Raw genomic sequence first — 24,620 nt, forward strand, 5'->3', positions numbered from 1 at the left:
CAAAGTATTCTTTCCTAATGGGTGGGGTTTCTTTCTATAGATTTCATTCCCATTATTCAGCCCTGTTTCTTTTACAGATTTTAAAATAAATTTCCTGAAGGTTTGCCAATTGTATTAAGCATAAGGTGAAAGGCTACATTAAAATAGCTATCAGTCTCAGTAACCATGGTTGCAGATACATGCATTGATAATTGATAGTAGTATTTTATTCAAATTGTATATTTTTCTAACATGTAGTAAGGCCAGATAACCATGCATCCAGATGTGTTAAAGTTTACTTGACACAGATAAAGCAAGACTCCTTTTTGGTTTCATGGAGGAAATAATTTTCATAGTTGAATCAGTTTGTGTATGTCTAATTTAAATATTTTTTCTTGTAGGGGATGACAATGCCATGGACAAAGCCACAAAAGCAATAACCAACAGTGAGATTTTGTCCATTTCTAAAAAAATCACAATGTTGGAAATGAAGGAGCTAAATGAAAGACAGCGAGCAGAGCATTCACAACGAATGTATGAACACTTAAGGAGTACTGTAAAGCAAATAGAAGAGCGTAATTTTGAATTGGAAACAAAATTTGCTGAGGTAAATCTGCTGAGATTTAACAACCTAATTTGATACATCTTAAAAACATAATTTTGAGCTTTTCAAAAATGATTTATATCAATAATATCAATTTGTATCAATAAATGTGTATACATAAACTTATGATGCAAAACATAGTTTTGTAGCCTTTAAGAGCTGCAATTTTGCATATGAGAGTCATGGGTAAAAATAGAACTAATTAATTTGTCAGTAGTTTATTTTAAAATTCTGTTTATAATACAACACATGATGAGCATCTTGACAGATAGTTTCCTAGTTTTGTCAGTGGTCTGCAAGAAAAAAGTCTGTTCCAAAATTGTTATTTCTTTTGTCTAATCCATATGATCTCTTTTTCTTATAATTTTTTCATTATAATTACCAATTATTCAAAAAAAAGGTTAGAACTTTACATCACTTGTGCAAATGATAGGATTGTGATTCTGTTACAGACTGGCTACATCCTATGCCACAAGTTTTCTATATTACAGATATAGAAGTCATATGCTATTGAAGCTGATGAAGCTCAGTATTCCTGGCCTATCAGTCTTAAGCTTGTTAGATTTTTTTGTCCGCACTATTTGTTTTTGAATTTTCTGTAGACATTTATTTTTTACTAGCAGGAGACTTTATTATAGTTTCTACAATAAATTTATCTATGGGAATTGTACAGATTTGTTCTTGTGATGGTACTGGTCTATAATTTCAGCACAAGGGCTGAAAGAGAATAATTGATAGGAATGAAAACAGATTGTATTAATTTCCACTCCTTGTCCTTTGCTAGAGTGTAGTCTATTTTAGATTGCTGTTGGGTGACTCCCTGTTTCTCTGTTGTTTTAGTTATGTTTGTTACATGGTTTTTATTTGATTTAATCTGGGAGATGGAGTAACTGAAAGTGTATAAAGCTTTTCAGCAGCGGCATTGCTGAAGCCTTTTCTGATGGGATGGGTTCTTTTATTTCTATAAGGAATGCTTTAGGTGATGCACCCTAGTGTCACATTTTTCATATTCTCTTTTGTATATATTGTTTGTCTTGTGATACTTTTATACTTTAGGTCTGATGGTCTTCCTTCATTCTGAGTTGATGAATGCCTAATGCCATTCTTTATTACTAGTACCTCTGTATCCCTTTTTGCCCCATTTCTGTAGTTCCAGGACATACATTTTCTGTTTCATATACTCCTGTTGTCAGTATTTCCTAACCTGGTGTAATTGCTTTTTTTGTTTGAGAAAGAGATAACAAGATTGTACGGACGTAATTAATGAAAGCTGTAAGTACTACCAGTTTAAGAACTGATAACTAGAAGTCCACTATACATTTTTTAAGTCATAAATCAACTTCAGCATTCTACTTTTAGTTTTCCACATATATGAGGATACCCTGCACTTCTTTTTGTTTATTTAGGAAATCAGTTATTTTTTTAAGAAGAAGTGGTATCAGAATAATGGGCCACAACTGTATGTACTGATGTCCTGGGGACTTCTGTGTGTTAGGATTAAGATAGATTAAGATTATTTCTTTTAATGCTTTTTGGTTTGAATTGAAATATTGGTTACTCAGTATTTGATAATCAACTTGAAAAATCAGACTGCTCGAAAGAATGTCGTTTAATTAAGAAAGGATTTTTTAGAAGGAATAAAAGAACACAATATTATTGTCAGTCTTGGCATTTATAACCTCTGTTATAACCAATTCCAATATAAAAGACAGTATATAAATATATAACTGTTAATTTCCTAAAGTGTTTAAAGTCTTTTTTTAAATTTGTTTTTATTTTTCATTTTAGTTTAGGAGCAAGTTATGGCAGTAATGGTTTTAAGAAAAAAAATTCGCTAATGAAAATTGTATTTAGTTTAGAATCCTTTTCTGTGCCAAACTGTGTATCCATTGCTATGTGCATGGAATCCTGCAAACAAAAAAGATGTTTAACCAGAGAGTAAGGGAAACTGGGTTTTGAACACAACCTCATCACATCTTAACTGTGTTTTGTAATGACTGAAAAAGAAAAAATACTTTTGGTGCTGCTATTTCATTGCTGAGTTTGAGCAGTTATGTGCTTAGGATGCCATTTTGTTCATTTGTTTCTGGTTTTGATTTTTTTAAGCTCACCAAAATCAATCTTGAGGCACAGAAAGTGGAACAGGAATTAAGGGATGAACTGTCAAAGAGTGTAAGTAAGGCAGTAAGTGATGCAGATAGACGACAGATCATGGACCTAGAGAAGCGTGAGATGGAGCTCAAGATTGAAGTATCAAAGTAAGTCTTGCATTTATAAATTTTGAATTAAGTATATGTTCAGAAATATGTGAAAATTCAGGCATATTAGTCTCACATGATACATTACTTGTGAATAACTAACATGCAATTTTCAATGCCTGTATTTTTGAGTATATATACATGCCAAATTTAGGATTGAAAATGAAGCATTTAATTCCTGACTATAAAGAATGCAATTTGTTTCACTTTAATTTGAACAAGGAATTAAGTGCTGGCTGGGATAGATAGGGTAAGTGTGCAATTAGATACTTATACTAGTATTTTTACACTAATTAAAGTTGATTTTGTTTCTGTGCCACAACCCCCGTTCTGTACATGAAAACCTTGTAGAACTAATTGGAAAGCAGTTCTTTCTTTGAAAGACTCATATCTCAAACATTAAGGTACAGTAGGTGCGAAGATTTACATTTACTTAGAAGAGATTAACTTTGCAGAAATTGGAGCTTTTTAGCTATGTTGGTATGAACATTTGTCTTTGAGTAATTAATGTAATCCTGTTATATGCCTAAACCAGAAAAATCTATAGGGATACTCGCAGTGATTTTTGGCACTGCAAGTAAGTTTTACAAGTAAGTTTTATTAGATTTGGGGAAGCAGAGAAGGGAATTGAGAATGAAATGTTTTGAGCATTTATAAAATGTTGAGTGTTTATATCGTGAAGTAGGAGAGAAATAGAGGACAGAGATGATTAGGTCAGGTAAAAACCCCATGTCATTGTTTTCCTGGAGTAGGTTACTGCTAGCGAACTTCTGTATAGTGTATAAGAAAATGTCCTGTGAAAAAGTTGAGAGGCAACACAGAAGAATTTTCTTAAACAGAACTCTAAGTAGTAGAGAAGAGTTTGCTGAAAAGAATGAAATCCAAATATGTTTTGATATGAGGAAACATAACTTTTCTTAGTATCTTCTATGTAGAAAAACATAATAGGTTATTCACTGGTTTCAAGTGACACAATTCTCTTGTTTTCCCTGAAAGGTTAAGAGAACTGTCTGATGTAGCACGAACACAAGTTGAAGCTCTGGAGGCACGCCAGCAATACAGAGATAAAGAAGTGGAATATCTTAGAATGCAAATTTTAGATTATCAGGTAAAATTTAACCTTTATTAAAACTGCAGTTTGTATTCTTTTTTCCCTGGAGTGAGAAGAAATGAAGTAATTTTGCAATGAATTACAAAGCAGCAAAAGTATTTCAGAAGAATCTTAGCAAGCTAGTCCTTGTAGTGCCCATACCCTTTCAAAAAGTTCCATATTACATTAATTATTCCCTTCACTATTTACTCCATTCTAGCTGTGCAGCTATTACATATCCTGATCTTTTTCATATTGTTTACATACTATTCATTCTTGTATCATCAATAGCTCATGGTCAAGGAAAAACTCATGGTGAGGAAAGTCTAATCATTTTTCACAAGCAAGAAATTACTTGTAAATATTGAAGATTTGCAACAGGTTTACTATTTTGTTTTGTTATTAGCTAAAACAATTTATTGGAATTTGGTTTCACACTATGAAACGGTTTGAGACCTTAAATCCAACACTTGTGTCAGCTTTAACATTTTTATATTTTCTAAGTTTAGGTACATATTTCTTCCTCAGTTTCTGGTATTTTGGAAAGAGACCATTCTTAAGATCAGTATCTGAAAAGGTGTACTTCTAAAATGTGCCTGTAGAAACAATAGTGGAAAAATTAAAAGCCTGTTAGAGGCTGATTCTTACTCTTCTCTGTGGAATAATACACGCAATATATAACACATATATATAAAAAATAGCTTGTTTATAACATATGCATGTGTTAACATGTTCTGTGTTAAAATGAAAAATAAATTTGTTCTATCAATTTTGTTCTTAGGCACAATCAGATGAAAAAGCAATTATTGCAAAACTGCATCAAGATATTGTAGCTCTTCAAGGTAGTGAATCTGTTGCCGTAGACCAGTTGGAGAAGTTTAAGTTGAAACTACAGAAGATGGAGATCCATAATCTACGTTTGGAGCAGAAGCTTGATGAGAGAGATCAAGCCTTATATTTTGCCCGACTTGAAGGAAGAAATAGAGCCAAACATCTACAACAGACGGTTCAATCCTTGCGGCGACAGTTTAGTGGTGCTCTGCCTTTAGCACAGCAAGAAAAATTCTCTAAAACAATGATTCAGCTACAGAATGACAAACTGAAGATCTTGGAAGAAGTTCAGTATGCCCAGCAGGAGCGTAGAAATGCAGAAAACAGAGCTTTAGAGCTGGAGTTGAAACTGAAAAGTTTAGAAGAATTAGTAAGTGCATTGAAGGATAGCAGAGGAGCTCAAAAGGTTTGTGATTTTGTAGCTTTGAATACTTTTCCTTATCTCATCTGCATTTAAATTCAGTTTCAGTTCAGTTTGTATTCTTAATATATGTTTTAATGTAAAACTTACTAATTTCAAAATACACTGTTAGAATATGACAGCTGTCATATTTTGTTTTTTGTAGAAATCAGGGCAGATATATGTAATTATCTTCTTTTGTGCCAAATTAAGGCACATAGGAACTAGACACTAACTTTAAGTGCAGTTACATTAAATTGAATTAAATTATGAATCTAATTAAATAATACATTAAATACAGACTAGCATTTTGAAGTTTTGTCCCATGAGCTTGCAGTGAAATCTTCACTCCAGATCTGTGCCTTTTTAAAAAAAATCCAGAGGCAGTAATTTAGACAGCATGGTTAGAAATGCTCATGTAAATTCTGCTAGCATATTTTGCAACTGTAAGCAATGTCGCCCTGAAATCTTAAGAATGCTATCTCACTTCTCTTCAAGAGAACTGTATATTAGATATTATGATTGTATCTGTTGTGACTAAAGTTGTCTGCATGTAAGCAATGCTTGTAATGCTCTGGGCATGTTATAGTTTTAAGTCAGTTTTCAAATATTTTTCTAGAGCATTTTGACAAAAGTATGTCTGTTATTTTTAGTACATGTACATTTTTTTGAATACGTACAGTTTTTAATGATTTTGAATTCTCTTGCTCTTTTAGAAAATACAAACCAAACTTCTTGCATACTTTTTTTTGTTCGTTCTGGACAGATACATAAGGTATAACTTGAATCACTTGAAAATTGTTTGCAATGCACTTTTGTCAGTGTAAGGGAAACCTTTTGCCTCTCCAGTTGGCTGCTGCACTTATCAGTCATTCCCCTTGCAGTTTCATACTCTTGTCATGCCTCCTCTCTCAAGACAAGTGAAGAAGCTTAAAAAGGCAGAGCACGTGTCTTCCAGTTAGTTTGAAAAGTTCCATCCTGCCTCAAAGCCAAAGAGTGAAGCCAAATCTAGTTGGCCTGGGGTAAATTATAATATACTCTGTGTTATTCATTGCAAGGTAATTGTATGGCACATGAAAATGGAGGAACTGCATCTGCAGGAACTTAAACTCAGTCGAGAATTAGTCAAGCAAAAAGAAGAGGTGAAGTATTTGCGTAATATAATTTCTGAATATGAATGTACAATCAGTAATCTGGAAGAAGAAATTGTACAGCAGAACAAGGTATGTATTCCTGCATGCTATTGAAAAAATATACTATTCCTTATTTTACTAATTGATTTTCTAATAGCTTTTTAACACAAGTGTTTATATCTTGGTTTTATAATCCTTTTTTATAGCTCGTTTGAGTGTTTTACTTTTTGGTAACTTTTTTTTCAGTTGAAGTTTTCTATAAAATTCCCATTGCCTTCAATAAATAAACTAACTATTTTGTTACAGTTTCATGAAGAAAGGCAAATGGCTTGGGACCAGAGAGAAGTAGAACTGCAGCGCCAGTTAGACCAGTATGATCATCAACAAACTGAAATACTTAGAACAGCTTTAAAGGTACATGCACTAAAAGTAGGCACATAGGCATGTTTTTCAGAGCTGTCAGATTACATGAATATCAATTTTTCTGTGCAGTTTGAAGATGCTACAGGCTCAGTTCCAGACCCTAGTTTGCCAATCCCACAACAACTTGAGTTGGCTTTAAGAAAGATTCAGGAATATATTCAAACAATCCTGGAAACTAGGGCAACCTGCAGATCACTGGAGGAGGTAATTTAATGTATAAATTATAATTTAATGTGACAAAGTTTGTGTTTCCATATGCCTTTACTTTTTTTTCCCATGAAAAATATTCTTTTTAAAATGTCATTTAGACATGCATAACACTCGGAAAATGTAAATAATATAATCACACCATGAGCAAAATGAAATATTTTTTCCATTGGAAAAAATCATGCAGGAGAATTTTATAATGTTTTTATTAATCCATTTAGTAGGTTTTATTAATCCATTTAGTCTTTAGAATTTTTTAATGTTTTATTAATACATTTAGTCTTGCTATACAAAATTCAGTTGACTATGCATAGTTAAATTTAGCAAGTGCTACAAAATACTTTTATCTTGGGTTGTCAAATTGCTACTCTGCTTATGGTTCTTAAATAATTTGTAAAACACCAGCTTCTTAATTTGGTAGGACAAAAGGAGTTAAGTGTCATGTGCCAAGCAAATAATACATAAAGACACAGTAATGATATTCTAGGACGTTTTCATCTAATAGTAATCCCATACAGACAGATCCCAGTACAAAGTGTTTTGTGTTTATAAGTATATTTAGACAAATTTTTCTGGTACATTTCTTGAAAAGTGAGATTTTTTTCCAGTGTTTGAATTCTGGAAATGCAGAAATTGCCTTTTGTTGTAGAAATTGGAAGAAAAGGAAACCGCTCTGTGGAAAGCTGAACAAAATGTTATATCAAGAGACAAAGTTATAAATGAATTGAGACTTCGATTACCTGCAACATCAGGAGAGAAAATAATGTCTGAATTAAGCAAAGAAGAAGATGACCCAGAGTACCGTCATGCCATTAAAATTGCTCAGCAAACCATTGCAAATATGCAAGCAAGATTAAATCAAAAGGAGGAAGTGTTAAAAAGATACCAATATATGCTTGCCAAAGCAAGAGAGGTAGTTAAACCCTTTTTTCTGAAATTTCTTCGATTTTCAAGTTGTTTTAGTTGATTCTTTGTTTTCTCATTGCTAGTGAAATCTAAAAATAAAAGTTTCTGATCTCACACAGAACAGAGACAATTACTTACTTTACATGTAGAAAGTTCATATATAATTTTTTTGCTTTTTAGAATAGTAAGTTTACTTAGTCAAGATGCTATGTATACAATGTCTGTCTAGGAATTAAAGTAGTATGACATGAAGAAAATTAAATTTCTGCTGATGTGGTTCTCAGTCTATTTTGTATATTTCTTTGGGATTTTTCAGTATTTGCATCTGGTAGTGAATTTGGGCAGTACAAGAAAAGTATACATTTATGTATAACATTCTTCTTAAAGCATATTTAAAACTAAAGCATTTTTTAAAGCATAAACAGTGTATCTAAGCATACTTTATATTATTGAAGCATAATTCATATTGTTTTTTCTTTATATCCATAAAGTGTATTTTAGAACATAAATGTTTTGTCAAAGAGGTACTTCAAGACCAGACATGCATTGGTTTTAGATCAGAAGCACATTTCCAAAGCAGACTTTTATCATCTTCACTTAGTGTACTTTGGTTAACACATGGAGCTATTTCTTTTGGGAGAAATCAAGGGGTTTTGTTTGGAAAACACCCAGAAGATGGAGTCTTAAAATGAGCCTGTTGTGCTCTGTGTGCTAGCATTCCATCCATGGGATCACATTATATTCCAAGGTACATAAACTCAAAATGTACCTGGTATGGATGTTACTGTCCATACTGATAGTCACAGTTGGTGAAGACCAGCACCAACTGTTTTGTTCTCCAGCTTCTGTGCTGTTACACCATACTACTTGCTGCTTAGTTTAAAACTGCAAGAGTTAATTTTTTTTTCTCCCAATAGTGTAAAAAGGAAAAAAGAAAATCATTGATTATAGCTAGAAGAAAAGAATTTAAAAATTTGCAGAATTAGAGGAAAATCTGCAGAGCATTATTGAGCAATGAGTGAACAAACAACTTGAAGGCATTGCAGTTTAATAACTTTATGTGATAATGTACATCACTAGAGTTTTATTTTGAACTACCAGGAACAAGAGGAAATAGCAAAGAAGCATGAGGAAGACATAAGAATTCTACACCAGAAGTTAGATTTGTACACTGAAAACTCCCTTAATAACTTCAAAGCGGCTGCTTTGGTGAGTCATGTATTTGTAGAATTTGTGAAGTTGTTCCTATATTTTTTGCTTTGTTGCTGGAAAGAACAGTTTGGCAGTCAAAAGTGAGTAATAACTGGTGACAGGAAAAATAAAATGGTGATTGATTTATAATTGTTGCTTTGTTTTTGAGAGATTTCACATGAGAGGCATTAGGAGCCAACTGTAAAAAAAACAGAGTGACGACCTCAGAATATATGGGCATTACCCATATCATCCTAATTTATGGAGAATGCTGGGGGAGATAGTTATATATTGCTTCCTATTCTTCTCTTTCAGTGTATGGTTATATTAAGCTAATCCATTTCAATTCAAAATTCCTCTCTGGACCTTATGATAAGGTGAAGCTTGTATTCTGCTGTATTCTGTTGATCATTAGATGTACAAAGCTCTTTTCAAACCAGCCTGACCCATTTCTCTGTGAACTAAAAATCACATCTCAGTAAACAAATGATAGCTATTAATGCTTGATTATATTTAGGAATGAGTTAAAAATGCATCAGTAATGCTTATCTTTTGCTTAAAGCTTAAAATGTTTATCATTTGCATTTGTTGTGTTTTGCAGGAATTAGGGAAAAAGACTTCTATGTCCCTATCCAACAGCAAATATTTTCATCACTTAGAGCAAACTGTAGCAGAACAGGACAATTCTCTTGCTTCACTTATTGGAAAATTAAAGAAAACATCATCTGATTTGGAGAAACAAAAACAAATCACTATATTGAAAATCAATGAGTTTGAGACAATCAGAGCCCAGTAAGTTTTTTAACTATTAATATAATGCACATTGGAGTGGTTCAAATCAATTATGTGTTGCTGCTACAGGACTGATCTATCAAAAGGAACATGTCTTTGCTGACGTTAGGATTTAGCTGAAAAAGAAAATCCCAAAAGTGTTAGTAAAGTTGGCAATTGTGAGTTATTTTTAATCTCTAGCCCTTCACTGGGGCTAATACTGTGGCTTGGAAAAATGCTGTTTAGTTGTTAGCTTTATGCCATTTAATGAAAAAGAAAGTTGTTTCTAAGTTACTGCATTACTTGCTGGCTTGTGTTCTGTCATTTTTCTCCCCATGACACATCCATTTGGGTTTGCTGCTGAGCAAGTTTAAATTCATGAAAGTATAGCCCATGTTTAAAAGGAAAAAAATATGATGCTTCTTTACCTGTAAGGGCCAGGAATGAAAATTAAAAACGCTCTAATGTAATTTTGCTGACCTTCATGAGTAATTCTCTTATTAAATGGGAGCTGCCTTTGTTGAGTCAGTCTTTCTTTGCTGTTTTCAAATCTAAGTGTCTTTTAAATTTATTATTATCATTATTATTATTATTATTATTATTATTATTATTATTATTATTATTAATAATAATAATAATAATAATAATAATAATAATAGTAATAATAATAGTAACGTGTCCTTTGTGATTTATTTGGAGTTTGCTAACTTAATTATTACACTGTACCCTATTCATGCTTATTTTTTCATTAGGCTTCAAGAAAAGCACATAGTTGATGTGCAGCAAATCAAAGAAGAAGCAAATGAACTGAGGAACATATTATCTCAGAAGGAGAAGGAATTAGCAAATGTTAAAGCTGAACTACAGGTCCAAAAAGAAGCAAATAATAGAGCGCCCACAGCAACAATGAAAAACCTGGTGGAACAGTTGAAGAGCCAGTTAGCCATAAAAGAGAACCAGCACAAAGTTAGTCAACAAAAATTAATCTCTATGTCACTTAAAGACTAAATTTTTCATAATGCTTAAGAATTCTTTGTGTAGCTGAGCAGGAGATACAATATAACTGCATAACATGCTGAAGTAAAATGTAACTGCCTTTTCTTGTTTTGTAGCAGCATCTTCATTTACAAAAAAAATTGAATTAATTATTTTCAGGCTTTGAGTAGAGCACTTCTAGAGCTCCGAGCAGAAATGACTGCCAATGCTGAACAGCAAATTATTTCTGCTGCATCACAAAAAGAGGCATATATGAATGTGCAGGAGATTGTTGACAGAGAAACCAAGGGGCTTACGGTGAGTACTAGGTAATATCACTGTACTGCTCTGTTGTGTTTTACAGCAGTTAGGGAAAAAGACTTCAACCTGATTTGGCACCTTCGCTGACTTTTTTTGTTTCCTTCTAGACACAGATAGAGGAACTGAATAATCAGATTACAAAACTTACAGAGAACCTTAAAATAAGTAAAAACAAGGAATCTTTATTGTCCGATGAAAGGGATGAGTTAAACCAAGAGTTTCAGAAGAAAGAAAAAGCACTTGCTAAAATATTGAGGGAAAAAAATGAAATAGACAAAGAAAATGAAGAACTGAAGAACCGAATTAGGAGGCTAAGCAGTAACATTCAGGTAGAAGTGACTTTTCAGACTATGTTTGATCTTGGTCAAGTTTCTGTATAGATGAGCTGGGGGGATGAAAGATTTAAGTATCTTACACTTGATTAAAATTTTTTTTTCCTAATCAGCTGGGTTACATGTAAGCTATTAGCTTGTTTCTTTGCCTCAGCTAAAAAAAAAAAAAAAGAAATTACGTACTTCTTGAGATATGTTTGAAAGAGTCTGAGGAGTTGAATAACCACTTCCATAGCTTCGTGGAAAAATGGTATTTTGTCTTCTTCCTGGCTGTCCTTATTTGTCCTTTTAGAAGAAAAGTAAGGGATTTACAGAAGAATCATCTATGTATTGTTTAAAATTCAGGTACTTGCTGCTGATTATTCAGTTCAGAGGGAGAAGCTGCATTCCAATATTTTAATAATTTAAAGGTAATTTTTAAAAGATCATTTAGGTTTTAAACAAATTTTACTAATTTGGAATTTAAATCCTTATTGTTTGACTGGAGAAAAATCTCAGTAGTTACTAAACTTGAAGCTGGAAAATTTGTAATTTTTCAGAGCAAAGCTGATGAACAAAATCTGATAGATGTGCTTCAGAAAAAAATTAAAAAGTTGGAAAGTGAACTTGAGAAAAAGTGTGAAGAAACAGAAAAAAAGGGTCTAAGAGAAGACAAGGTATGTGATATTTATACCATGGCTTTGAAAGAGCTCATCAGCTGAGGTCAAGGTTGTTCACCTCTCCCTATTTCTTCTAAAAGCTACCAGCCAAACTTGATCAGAAAAAAAGCAGTTTCATGGCTGCAACTTCTCATATTTCCCATGCTCTTTGTTACTGCTCTTGTTATTTAGTATCCTAATGTTTTCCTGACTTTTTCTAACGGATGTTTAATTCTACAAAATCTTAGAAAACTAAGATTTTTTAGGTAGCGGTGAAATTGATTACAGGAGTTCTGCCCAATGTGCTTTTGTGAAATCAGTGCAACAGTAAAAGCATAAAATACTGAGGAGCAAAAAGGTGAATCTTTAAAGGAATGGTCTCTCTGTAAGTGATTATTCTTGACAATTGTGACCTCCACATACAAGAACTTCTGAGTGATTAGAGTTAATCACTCAGATTAATTTATGTTAATTTATAAGTTTTTTGATGGTTTCTTGCTTGTTTCTACATCAGTAATTAATTAGTGGCTGCTCATATTAATTATAAAGTATGCTGGAATATTATAGCATACTTGTGTAAAGAGAGACTGTTGATGTATGATGTGAAATATTATTCTGCAACTGAATGTATGCTTTCAATTAATTTGAAATGTTTTAAATACCTGTTGCTTTGTGTCTAGAGGTATTTTTCTCACACTTGGCATGCATTTTTCCTGTTTTCCAAGATTTTCCTTTCATTCCATTGCTTCATAGCAGTAACTGTTTAGAACAAAACCAGAAAATGAAGTACAGGGAATAACCAGAGAGAGAAAAATTCCAGCTAAAAATAAACAAAGAAAACCCCAGACCAAACCAAAAATTTCATACAGGAATATTGACTGTGATTTTTCAGTAGCCATTTGTGATTCTATAGGCACAGGTTTTAACCAATGTATAATTTATAGTTACTGAGTTATTAACTCTAAGTAGAGATTCCATTTCTTGTAGGAAGAAAAAGCTCTGCAGCAGGGGCAAGCAAGCCCCTGGTGAGTTGTAGAAGACAGATCTGTTGTAAATTGCCATACAAAAAACCTACTTTGTCTTAAATCTAATGTGTAATTTTAAGTAAAAGGACACATTGCACTAGCACCTCTAATTTCATGAAATGCTTCACTTCTTTTTTTGTAAAATGAACATTAAAATCCAAGTAAGAATTTGGTAGGAGCAATCAGCTGCAATAGCTTTATCCACCAATCACAGCAGTGTATCCAGCTGAACGTGCTACTTAACTATGGCAAATAAAATATGCTGCTATGGCTGCCTGGTTTGAACTGATAAATGAGGAATATATAATTCTTAGTTTTCTAATGTGTTTTCTTGTTTTGCTGTAAGAGAAGAAATCAAAGGGAAATACAGAATTTATTTATGTTCTTCACAGGCCTCCAAGGAGGAAATAATTAGATGGGATGAAGGTAAAAAATGGCAAATCAAAATGGAAGGATTGCGGAACAAACTAAGGGAAAAGGAAAAAGAAGCAGATGCTTTATCCAAACAGTTTAATACATTGAAGGAAATTTATACAAAGTGAGTTGGCTTTAATTGATTCAGCTACAAAATGATGGCATAAGAGAAATCCAGATATGTTTGACATACAGTAATTATTGCAGTTTGCTGCCTTTCTAAGATTGATGGTGAGAATTTGACATTGCTGTTGAGACTAAAAGGATTAGTTAATTTTCAAGCAGCAGGCTGCTGACTCTTCTAGTATCCTTTCCCTTGTGGAAGCCAACTACCTTTATTAGAATAAAGTGTCTTGAGATAAAATTTATTTAAGTCCTTTATTAATCTTCCTGGTTTAGCATTCTATGATTCTCATAAAGGAAATAACAGCTTTATCAAGACAGGCTGTTTCTCACAGTGGTGTTATTTAATCAGGTTGCTAGGACTGGATACTTGTAGTGTTACTGCAGTAATGACAGTTCCAGGATTGTGAATTGGAAGCCTTTTCAGGAAACAACCATATGTCCATACTCTCTGCAGATGTTTACTTCAGTGAAATAATGGCAAGATCTTACTGATAAAAGATGTGGTGGTGGTGATTGTAGCTGTTTGTAAATTGTGATTTGAAACTGCTTCAAAATTGCCCTTATTCTTAGCAAGCCTTGCCTGAATTTCACATAGAACAAGGCAAGAACAACAAGTGGCTTATGACGTGCATGATACTGACTTAATGTCCACTGGGTTTTTTTGGGCTTTGAGTTGAGATTTTGGTAAGGCTTTAGTGTCTATACAGTAACCTTATTAAATAGAAAAGGGGGTGTGTTTCAGTTGGCAGATAAAATGCAAATGTGATTCTTTAAGACAGAAAATATTTTCTATTCAAAAGAGAAGTTTAGCAAATAAACTTTAAAATGTAAATTCACTGGATGTTGCAGGGGTGAAAAAGAGAAAGTTGCTCTGCAGAAGAAACTGAAAATTACTGGTGTTACTGTTGACCGTGTTGTTGGAGTAAGAGCCACAGAAACTGAAAGAGAAGTGGAAGAACTAAGAAAACGGAATCTAGAATTAGAAAATGAAGTTGCACACTTGAGGTGGGAGACTTTTTAAAAGAATATAAAAAGTGAGAAATCTAAATTAGTAAAAAAATATGTGGAATGAGATAGTCTCTAATAAGCAAACTGTAAATCAAGAAAGAAAAAAAGAAACAAGAATTTTAAAATTTCTTCTTGGAGTCCATGATGAGCAAACTTAAAAGTATTTGGCAGCAGTTGTGCATGTTCAGAGAATATGCAGCATTGGCTCATTATTCTAAAAAGCTAAATAATATGAAAAACATATGGCTTCTATTGTGAAAAATTTTAACTACAATTTAGAGTTGGTGAAAGTTATGGAACTGCTAAGTGCAGTTAGGAAGTGCTTAACCAGTTGTCCACTACCACAGTGGATAATGAGTTATAGAAGCTGTATACATCTGAAAAGAGTGGATTCCTTTTGCCAAAGCAAGTATCTTCCATTCATTGGGATTAGTTGAAATATGGCCAACATTGATTCAGAATAACTAGCTTAGAAACGTCAGAAAAATCCAGTGTAGAAATCCAGAATTTCACAATGCTTTTACATTGAGGGGTGTTTTTCTGTTTGTTTTGGCTTGATTCATTTTTTGATGTAGAACACTGCAAGCAATCCCACGAGACTCTGTTGTAGAAGATTTACACTTCAAAAATCAATACCTCCAGGAGAAACTTCATGCATTGCAGAAACAATGTTCAAGAGAGACGTTTTTGAAACCATCGGTAAGTTAATTATGTAACCATAGTACATAGAATACTACTTAGGAAAAGATTTTGTTTTCTATTTGGTATTCTATGTCATTTAGCTGGTTTTATTTAAATGACAGTATCCTACAGCAGGATATGATATACTCAACTTCTAGTGGTTTTTAAAAAAACCAACAACAAACCAAACACAAAAAACACCCAAATCCCCAAAATTTAAAGTTTCTGTGTCCTACAAGTTGAAGATGAAATATTCAGTATCCTAGCATATGTGGAGAAATTAAAAAATAGTTTTTTAAACATGAGTCTGCTACTGAGAGACTACTTTTATATTACATAGTGATTTAAAATTAATGATGCACAGAGTTTGTGAAATACTGATCTTCATTTCAGTTGCGTTAGGTGGTTTTGTCCCCCTTTGATTTTTACAAGGCTACTTACATTGCAAATTTTGAATTATTAAGTTTTCTGAATCTTTCAAGAATAGATTTAACAGTAAATTCTAGTTTCCTTTATTTCCTGTTTTCTTTTACCGTGTTCTGCTTTTCTTTCATGCTTCACTCTATCTTCAACTTGACTCAGAGTACATGTGACCAAACTGAACTGACCGAGTCTGTTCCTATCACTGTCAGTAAACAAAAGTATCTGAATATCCTTCACAAGAAATCTATTTCAAATAGGGCCGAAATCAAACATCAGACTAATAATAGAGTTACTGATGGCAGTGAAGTAGATGAGGATACAGGCATGCAAGCATGCATCATGCCTAATGAAGTCCAGGAGGCTGCTGCAGATGTAAGCAAAGAAGGGTGTCCTAAAGAGCACCCTGAAGATGGTGAGAAATGCGAGGACACAGAGATTTCTAGGGAAGGACTGAAAACCAAAATTATAGCTGAAGCTGGTAAAGAGAACTGTGGTGAAAAAGAAGAAAATATAACCCAGCCTGAAAATGGAAAAGTTAATGAGAAACATGAAGAAGAAGAGAGGAAGCAAGAAATCTTCAAGCAGTCAAATGTTGATGAAGAAGAATGTGTAGAGGAGCCTGATGCTGACAAAATGAGCTGCAATCAGTCTGATTCAGGGCAACCTCCTAATCAAGCTAATGACTGTGAAGCAGAGAAAATAAATATGAGTAATGAAATGAATCAACACACTGCAGAGAATAAACAGGAAAATGACCCAAGCTGTACAGAAGGGATTGAAACTGCCCCAGAATTTTGTGAAATGCTCGAGGTTTGATGCTGTAGTGGCCCTCTAGCATTTCTTCAGTACAAATGATGTAGAAGTAGAATAGTTTGATCTTGATAAAGCAGTGCTTTCCTATGCATGGTCTGCAGGGATATTGAAGTACTCACCAAATGGTCCATAAAGCAAACTATATTACTTTCATGATAGCATGCATGTCAGCTTGCAAGTAAGCTACTGTCAATTCTAAAATTTTGATCCAGAGAGTTTACAAATAACCCTAAAGATACATGGAGCTAATTGATGTCTTTCATTCTTTAAGAAACTTATGATATGTTATTATTTACACTAAAAAAATGCTTTAATGAAGCAAATACTTGATTGCTATAGTTAGTGATAAAGTAATGAATCAAAACCACTGATTATTAAGTTATTAAAAGGTTTTACTCTTTACTAGTCAGGCATAATAATTTACTGTATCACAATGATTTCAGTTGGCACTATTAAGTATGAAAAGCTGTCCTTGTATAGTTGAAATCACTATCCTCCATGGATAAAGACTTAAGATTTTGGGAACTAACAAATTCAATGAGAGTTACATACTACTATTCCTGGCTTGCTCTCTGATCATTTGAGATAATTGAAATTTCTTATGACAGATGTGCTATTTAAAAAACTATCAGAATATGCCCTTAAAATTAGGTGCTATTCCCAGGTACAGTGTCACAGCCTACTTCATTCAGTAGCTTATTTATCTTTTAGTCTTTGAGGTTTACTTCTACAGAATAGTTTGAGAAGTAATTTTGGTTTGACAAAATGTTTACTGATTTATACTGATCTGTAAACTTCCCTTAAAGGTTAAGCAAGTTTAAGAAATGTAGGAGAAGTTGGCAAAATCAAAGCAGATTAGTTTAAAACTGGTAATAATGCTTTCTTTTTTGATTTCTGTGAAAAATACTAGATTTCTGTTGCTCTTAATCAGCTACAACTGATAGTTGTATTGAATTAGTACATTACCACTTAATAATATTTTTCCCCCTCTTTTCTCAAGACATCAGGAACAGGATCAAGTGATCAGCATCGAAGAGAACAAGAAAAGGAAAATATAAGATTGTCATCTGAAAACATTGAGCTAAGATTCCAACTAGAGCAGGCCAATAAAGATTTGCCAAGACTAAAGGTAACATCTTCTTTACTCCCCTTTACCCTCACACTGGTCAGGGAATTGCTTAAAAAGAAATGGATATTTTTTCTGTACATACTGTAATTTTTTCATTTGTTTACAGAAGATGAGATGGTTGAATAGCTAGTAGAAATAATGGAAAATGTCATTGAGATGGGAAATTGCTTTCTCTTAAATTTTTCCAAGTAAAATCACTGCAATTTTTTTCACCAGTTTTTTGCCTCAAATTGAGATCTAAGTTGCTTATTACTTTTTTTTTTTGTTTTTTTGTAGGACCAAGTAGAGGACTTAAAAGAAATGTGTGAACTTCTCAAAAAAGAGAAAGCAGAAGCTGAACGAAAGCTGAACAGCATTAGAGGGGTGAGTGTTCTAACAGCACTTTCATCATAAGTAAATGAAAAAAACGTGCAAAAAAAAGCAGCTACGTATTATTGAAACAAAATCATTTGGAATCAACCAAAATGAAACATGAATTTTTCTTGTTTATTTTATTGACACAATGCTATAATGAATTAATGGCATTAAGTTAACAGGACCATTACAATGACTATTAAATATTTGCACTATCATGGCCTTATTTTGTCATTTGCATTAGTTACCTTCAGAAGCATATTGTACAATAAATAGCAGTTACAACCATAATAATGAAAATTATATTCATGTATTTATGTAAATGATTTGATGCAGGTGTAGAAAGGGTAAGTTACTGTTAGTGAAGTTTTTTGTTTGTTGTGCTACAGAAGGTGACACAGCTAAATTTTACTCGAGCTACTGCCAACTACCTTAATTGTATTTCCAAAGTTCAAGGGAAAAAAATACTCAGCAGTGTGTCTCCTGCAGTTCACTTATCAAACTATTTGAGTGACCTTCTAGGGAAAGCCAAACTAATAAAAGCTCCTAAGTGACTCTGTAGCTCAGTATACAAGGAGAATTGAGTTCTGCTCCTGCATACCTGGAAAAGATCAAATATTTTTCATTATTTTACTTATGGTTTGCATGGACTGCTTGTGTACTTGTCTCTCTTATGCAGTGGTAATCTTGGACAAGAAAATTCAGTTTGTACAACTGTTTCACACAAAGGTTCTGAGGAGAAAGCAAATTCTGAATCTTTCTCCATTCACAGGCAGCAAGATGTGACAGGTTTTTCTTTAACTCTGCTGTGTACCGACACAAACCTCCTAATTCCTCCAATTATTTTTGAGAAAAATAAGTACTTTTTAATAATGAAATTTGGTGGCTATATACATTTATGTAGAAGTCTAGGGTGTAAAATCCTTCCCATTTTCCTTATGAGATGCCTTATGGCCCCAGAACTAGAATCAGCAGCATCTTTAAATTATGATTGCTGAGGAAATTGCTACAAAGAGAATAAGAAAATAAATGGATTTGAAGACTTTCTAACAGATTTTTTAAACTCATTAATTGTTGTAGTGAAATAAGAAAATTAGAGAAATTGCCTATTTTCACCCACATTTATTTATTTATCATTTTGCAAGAAGAATCTATTCCTTTGGAAAGGGAGATCTACTTATGCTTTAATATATAGTTTTTCTGTCAGTTCAATTCAGCAGAAGGAGGGTTGCTATAAAGGGCCTTCTTTTCTTCCCTCAAGCTTCCAGCCCAGCATTTTTCCCCAATGCCCCCAACAGTAATTGCATGGTCTGTTGGATTGGGGGATTTTTCCACAAGAAAAGCTAAATAAATTAAGTAGTTCTTTGATTTATTTTCCTAATCTTTCAGTTTAGTTCAAAAGTACAGCAGATTTTGAGACTTAACTGCAACCCTTTAGGGTAAGGTAGAAAATGAAGGAGTTGATTTGTTGGCTTGGGGAATTAATAAATCATTAGATGTTTTGGAGAGGTAAGTATGCTGGAAATTCTAGGGTTCAAGTCATATCAAAATAAAGCATCTTTTTTCCTATAAATGTGAATTGCAATGGGAAAAAAAAGCGATAAAGTAAGATTTGGAGTATCTCAGAATGTTAAGACTAACTATTTGCTCACTTTTACTTTTTTCCTTCCCCCCTCTGTAGGGTGGTAAAAGTGGAAAGACAGTCCCAGAACTGGAAAAAACAATTGGCTTGATGAAAAAGGTTGTAGAGAGAGTCCAAAGAGAAAATGAAGAACTGAAAAAAACTCCAGCTGTGGTTTCTAATGAGAAATTACTTGTTCTTAAGCAGGAAAATGAGAGGCTAAAGGTACAGATTTAGTAACTATATTTAGGTAACACTTTATATGCAAGTTAGTAACAAAATGGAGTAGTAAGCCTGTTGATACTGATTGGCACAAAACTGTTTTGAAAATACCAGTCATGAAATATATAGAACAGAAAGGCAAAACTTCATTTTAGCATAATATACTGCAGAGTTTAAGGTACTGTATACCTTAAGGATATATTTAACTATGTGATAAAATGTTCACTGTGCTAAGTAGCTGTAACTATGCTATGCTTTAAAAATGGAAATCTGAAGTCTTCTACTAAGAGATGTAAATGTGTTTTAACAAATTGTTTGATCTTTAGTCTGAAATGGAAAAAACGAAACTTGATCTGGAGGGCCAGCTGAATGTGCGTTATGAATCTAAAACCAAAGGAATGGAAAAACTCATTACTGAAAATGAGAGACTGCGTAAAGAACTGAAAAAGGTATGATCATTTTAATGCATCCCTTTATTTCCATTAGGCACTGGTTATGGTAAGTATATGGTTTTTATTTTTCTTAATGGTTGATATAACACTGATACTGCTATGACAGTTTTATTTCACTATATGTGGAGAGGAGATGTCCAAGGACCAGCTCAAGACCAAATCTGGAAGTTGAAGTGCTAGTAGTCTTGGGTGCAATTTTCCCCTCCATCAGCACTGACCCTCTCTCACCATCGTTTGAGATGCTTCCTGTGAGGTTAAGTATTCCATAAAGCTTTTCTTTTATTGAACAATAGGAAGCTGACACTGTAGAGAAGCTACGAATAGAGAAAAATAACTTGGAGATATTAAATGGGAAATTAAATGTTCAGCTGGAGGATACCATTAAGAAGCTAAATTTGGCTGAGAGCCAATTTGATGGAGCTGACAGCAGAAACTGGAAGTCCATTGTAACAAGGTAGGAATTGAGAATGTTATAAGAGGACAGAAAAATGATACCATTCTTATGCTATTGAGAGAAATAAACAACCTGTCTTCTGTGTAAGGATGGCAGAGAGCAAATTTTTGGTAAGAAATATTAGTCCTGGACTCCTGGATGACTTCAGGGTGAAGTAAGTTGATGAGTTGCAAAGTATTATTTAATAAACAGAAATGGAATGTATCTACAAAATCAGAACCTCTGACAGTAAACTTGTTAGGACATAAAATCAGCTGGACAGGAGAGAGACTTGTCTAATTTCATCTTAGGTCAGATCACTGCTGATGTCCAAGATTTTACTCCCTTCCCAGTCTTGCACTCCCACAGGATCCCTTGGAGGGTCTAGTGCTACTATGACATACATATTGCTGAGCCATTTTTTCACTGAGACTTCAAAAAGCCATTTGGTTGTTTTTAAGCTTCCCCTGAACTATCCAGTGAGGTAAAATGTCTCTATGCAAGGCCAGATGACAACCATATTTTGTCTAAGGAGGGTAAAACCGACCACAGGACAGGACAGAAGTAGCTAATGGCTACAGCAGAGAGAGGATATGAGCATGCAGTGAAGATCACAGGCCCTTAACAGCTGGCATATCAGCACAGCAGCATTCATACATTTATTCTTTTTGTTCTTCACCTCTTTTGAAAAACATTTCTACTTGGTTCTATTTAGTTGAGAGACACATAGTTATGTATAGCTACAAAATACATGGTCATGTTTAATTGTACTTGCCTATTTCAACTCTTGTGAATAAAGCCATCTATTTGCATTTACTTTAACATGAATTTAAAGTAAGTTAATAACATAATGACCTTGCTAACCTAGAGAAGCTGCTTAGAGAACTTTAACATGCAATCTACCTCACCAGCACATCTACCAATGCATATACATGGTAACAGTAAGTGTTTCTTAGGGCAGACAAAGGGATGGGTGTCATCCCAGTGACCCTTCAGAAGACTCTGGCAGGTAGCAAGGTGTTGGACACTGAATTGCTATCTGAAAATCCAGATGGATTCAGATGGGAGATTGGGCTGCATAACCTCTAGAGGTACCTTACAACATTTCAAATTCTACACAAACCTTTTGGAGCCTTGTAAAGCTCAAAGCAAAATGGAATCTTCCTCAGACTGCTCTTCCTCCAGGATAAACAATTTACTGCAGAATAGTTTTGGCATTGGAGTCTTCATCTTCTCCATCTGTATTAACCCTTTTCTCAGTACATTTTCCATAAATTACTAAATCATTAAAAAAACACTTTCAAAGGTATAACACTGAAATAAGATCCAACTAGTGTCTATACTGCACCAGTATGTACACTTTTAGCAGCAGGTGTTTGGGGTTTATGTGCAATAGCCTAAAGAGATTCCTGTCCCCTTTTAATAAAGTGTAGGCGCAAAAAGAGAACTACAGAAGTGTAACATCTAGAAAAGCCTTTATTTATTCAAGGATTAAAGATGTGTTTCTCATAATGCTTATTTCAGAAAACTGTATTTAAAAGGCCAGTGGTTATTTCAAGGCCAATGCCCCAAATATATTTTAGGGTGTATTTTACAGCATTTATTCTCCTAAAGATATTTTAATCTCTGTTTCTGCATAAGTATTAACTTTTGCTCTTATTCTTTCTAAATAAAAATACTGCCAGAATGCAGGAAACCAAGTTGAAGGAAATGGAAATAGATATTGCTAAAAAAACCCAAAGCATTGGTAACCTTAAACGGCTGCTTCAGGAAGCAACAGAACGTGAACACAATGCTGATAAAAATTTACAAGATCTAAAAGAACAAGTGAGTAAAATTAACCTAGATAACTCTAAAAGTAGAATGCTTGTCTTTGTAATGTCTGTAGTGGCAGAATACTTGTTTTTTCTCCAATCCTTTACTTTTTAGGTTTTTTGAGTCATAGTTGCTATATTTACATATTTTAGCCAATTAATGAGGTTTACCATGTATTATCAATATATATTCTTGACTTGCAGTCAACTGTTATTTTTCTACTGTGTTCTTCTATTGGGTTTTTACTATAGTTTCAGTGATCACATGAAAGCCTGTGGATGGATGCTTCAAAAGGTCTTACAATCTTTCCAGCTTGTTCTGCAGTAAGGTTGCTGCAGAGATTCCCCTATTCCCTCCAGTTTGGATTTTTGGTTGGGGGCAGGAGCGTATTGAGTTCACTGTCCCAAACAGGATCCTCATTTCTGTTTCCAGTCTGCCCTCTTATGTGCAGTCTCTAGTATTCTTACAAGTGCTATTGTACACGTGAAGGAGTTAATGAATTTTGAACTCAGGTACCTTTGAAGAAATGCATCATGTTTTGGCTTTTAAGTACAGAGGTGCAGTGCTAGAAGTGCCCCTACATCAGCTTTCATCTCAATTATTTATATGCAGATGATTTACTTCCTCAGGCACCTGGTACTGGCCCTTCTCAGTGTAAGATATCAAATACAAAACTTCCAATTTGTGAAGTCATATATATATATTATGTGAGGAAGTAGATGTGTTCAATAAATAGAACTTGGAATTGATTCCTGTAAAACAATTACTTCATTAATTTTTCCCTGGTCTTCCTTTTCTAACATCAGTGTTATTAACATGAAGTGTATACTAGGAGCAGATTTAAGAGGGATAGAATATTACTCTGGGAGCAACACAGTTTCAAGTTTCTTTCATGTCTCAAGTACTGATGAAGGGATGAAATCAAAGTTAACTACATTTCAGAAAACAGAGCCTGACTGTGTAAAAAAAAATAACCCAAATCCTTACCACATTAGGTAGTAACAGAACAAAAACCTCTAATTGCCAGTAGCCTCATGTGAGTTCATGAACTGTCACTGCATTTATTACCTGTACATAATCATATATTTAAACCACTACTGTGCTCCTGCATCTTTACCAGGCATCTCTTTCAGAGGCTCCCTCCCTCTCTTATAACTTAACTGCAGGCCACCCCTAGTCAGTGTACCCTCGTTGGGGTTGGCATTGCAAATCACAGAGTTTTCATACAGTTTTTCAAAATGAACTGGGACAAACGTGCAAATAAGCACATCAGTAATATTTTTAAAGCATTTAAATTATTTAGGCATATAAATTTCTTATGCATATGAATATAGTATATTGGTGTAGCTATGTATCCAACTTTTTTGTAAATCTAATTTCTAAATACTTACTTCTTCACCCTTCATGAAATATGTAGCAATGATCTTTACTAACTTTGGAAAGGCTGGCAAGAATGAGCTTTGGGTGCAGAAACTGTACAGGAACAATTATTTTGTTTCTGATAGCTTAATGTTTGGTTACATCCTTAGTATTATTTTCATTCTTTTTTATTCTTGGGCTCAAGAGAACTCTATCTGAACTGTACTGCCATGGATATTGTTTTCAACATTAAAACTTCCTTAATTTTTCTTTTAAGATTGAGCATCTTAAACATCTTCCTGAAGCTACAGGGACAGAACAAAACATCATGAAGGAGCTTCAGCTTTTAAGGTAATGTACTTCTAAACTAACTAAACACCTCAGCCAATATACATGAAATAAGATCAGGAAATGGTCATTGCAATTTTTAGTTAAATATTTTATGGTTTAAAATGCTTTAATAATTAAAAAAAATTCTATTTTTTTTTTTAATATTCCAGATTAACTAATAATCAATTAGAGAAAGAAAAAGCAGAACTAGTGCATCAGATGAACGCTTGTAAGAATGAAAGACACACCTCTACAAGTGAAGGTCCTGCAGCTGGTAATAATTTTCAATACCTTAAAATAATTATCTTCTTGTATTTAGGGTCTGAAACCACTTAACATGTGTGCAAACTGATAAG

At 33.6% G+C, this 24,620-nt stretch overlaps 1 protein-coding gene across 1 annotated transcript in view; it reads left to right on the forward strand.

Moving 5' to 3' along the window:
- The window catches only part of CEP290 (centrosomal protein 290), a 48,167-nt gene that overhangs the window by 22,001 nt on the left and 1,546 nt on the right, over positions 1 to 24,620 (forward strand). Inside the window, exons 28-52 of the mRNA XM_058804462.1 lie at positions 381 to 586; positions 2,690 to 2,841; positions 3,838 to 3,949; positions 4,713 to 5,168; positions 6,221 to 6,385; positions 6,602 to 6,709; positions 6,788 to 6,922; positions 7,575 to 7,838; positions 8,933 to 9,040; positions 9,624 to 9,814; positions 10,546 to 10,759; positions 10,949 to 11,086; positions 11,197 to 11,418; positions 11,961 to 12,077; positions 13,477 to 13,622; positions 14,474 to 14,629; positions 15,208 to 15,331; positions 17,550 to 17,678; positions 17,955 to 18,041; positions 19,714 to 19,878; positions 20,202 to 20,324; positions 20,621 to 20,781; positions 22,446 to 22,587; positions 24,212 to 24,285; positions 24,435 to 24,538. Of these exons, the coding sequence (XP_058660445.1) occupies positions 381 to 586; positions 2,690 to 2,841; positions 3,838 to 3,949; positions 4,713 to 5,168; positions 6,221 to 6,385; positions 6,602 to 6,709; positions 6,788 to 6,922; positions 7,575 to 7,838; positions 8,933 to 9,040; positions 9,624 to 9,814; positions 10,546 to 10,759; positions 10,949 to 11,086; positions 11,197 to 11,418; positions 11,961 to 12,077; positions 13,477 to 13,622; positions 14,474 to 14,629; positions 15,208 to 15,331; positions 17,550 to 17,678; positions 17,955 to 18,041; positions 19,714 to 19,878; positions 20,202 to 20,324; positions 20,621 to 20,781; positions 22,446 to 22,587; positions 24,212 to 24,285; positions 24,435 to 24,538 (3,999 nt within the window). The remainder of the gene's footprint in view (positions 1 to 380; positions 587 to 2,689; positions 2,842 to 3,837; positions 3,950 to 4,712; positions 5,169 to 6,220; positions 6,386 to 6,601; positions 6,710 to 6,787; positions 6,923 to 7,574; positions 7,839 to 8,932; positions 9,041 to 9,623; positions 9,815 to 10,545; positions 10,760 to 10,948; positions 11,087 to 11,196; positions 11,419 to 11,960; positions 12,078 to 13,476; positions 13,623 to 14,473; positions 14,630 to 15,207; positions 15,332 to 17,549; positions 17,679 to 17,954; positions 18,042 to 19,713; positions 19,879 to 20,201; positions 20,325 to 20,620; positions 20,782 to 22,445; positions 22,588 to 24,211; positions 24,286 to 24,434; positions 24,539 to 24,620) is intronic.

Source organism: Ammospiza caudacuta, chromosome 5 (genome assembly GCF_027887145.1).
Source record: "Ammospiza caudacuta isolate bAmmCau1 chromosome 5, bAmmCau1.pri, whole genome shotgun sequence".
In the NCBI taxonomy this organism is placed as follows: domain Eukaryota; kingdom Metazoa; phylum Chordata; class Aves; order Passeriformes; family Passerellidae; genus Ammospiza; species Ammospiza caudacuta.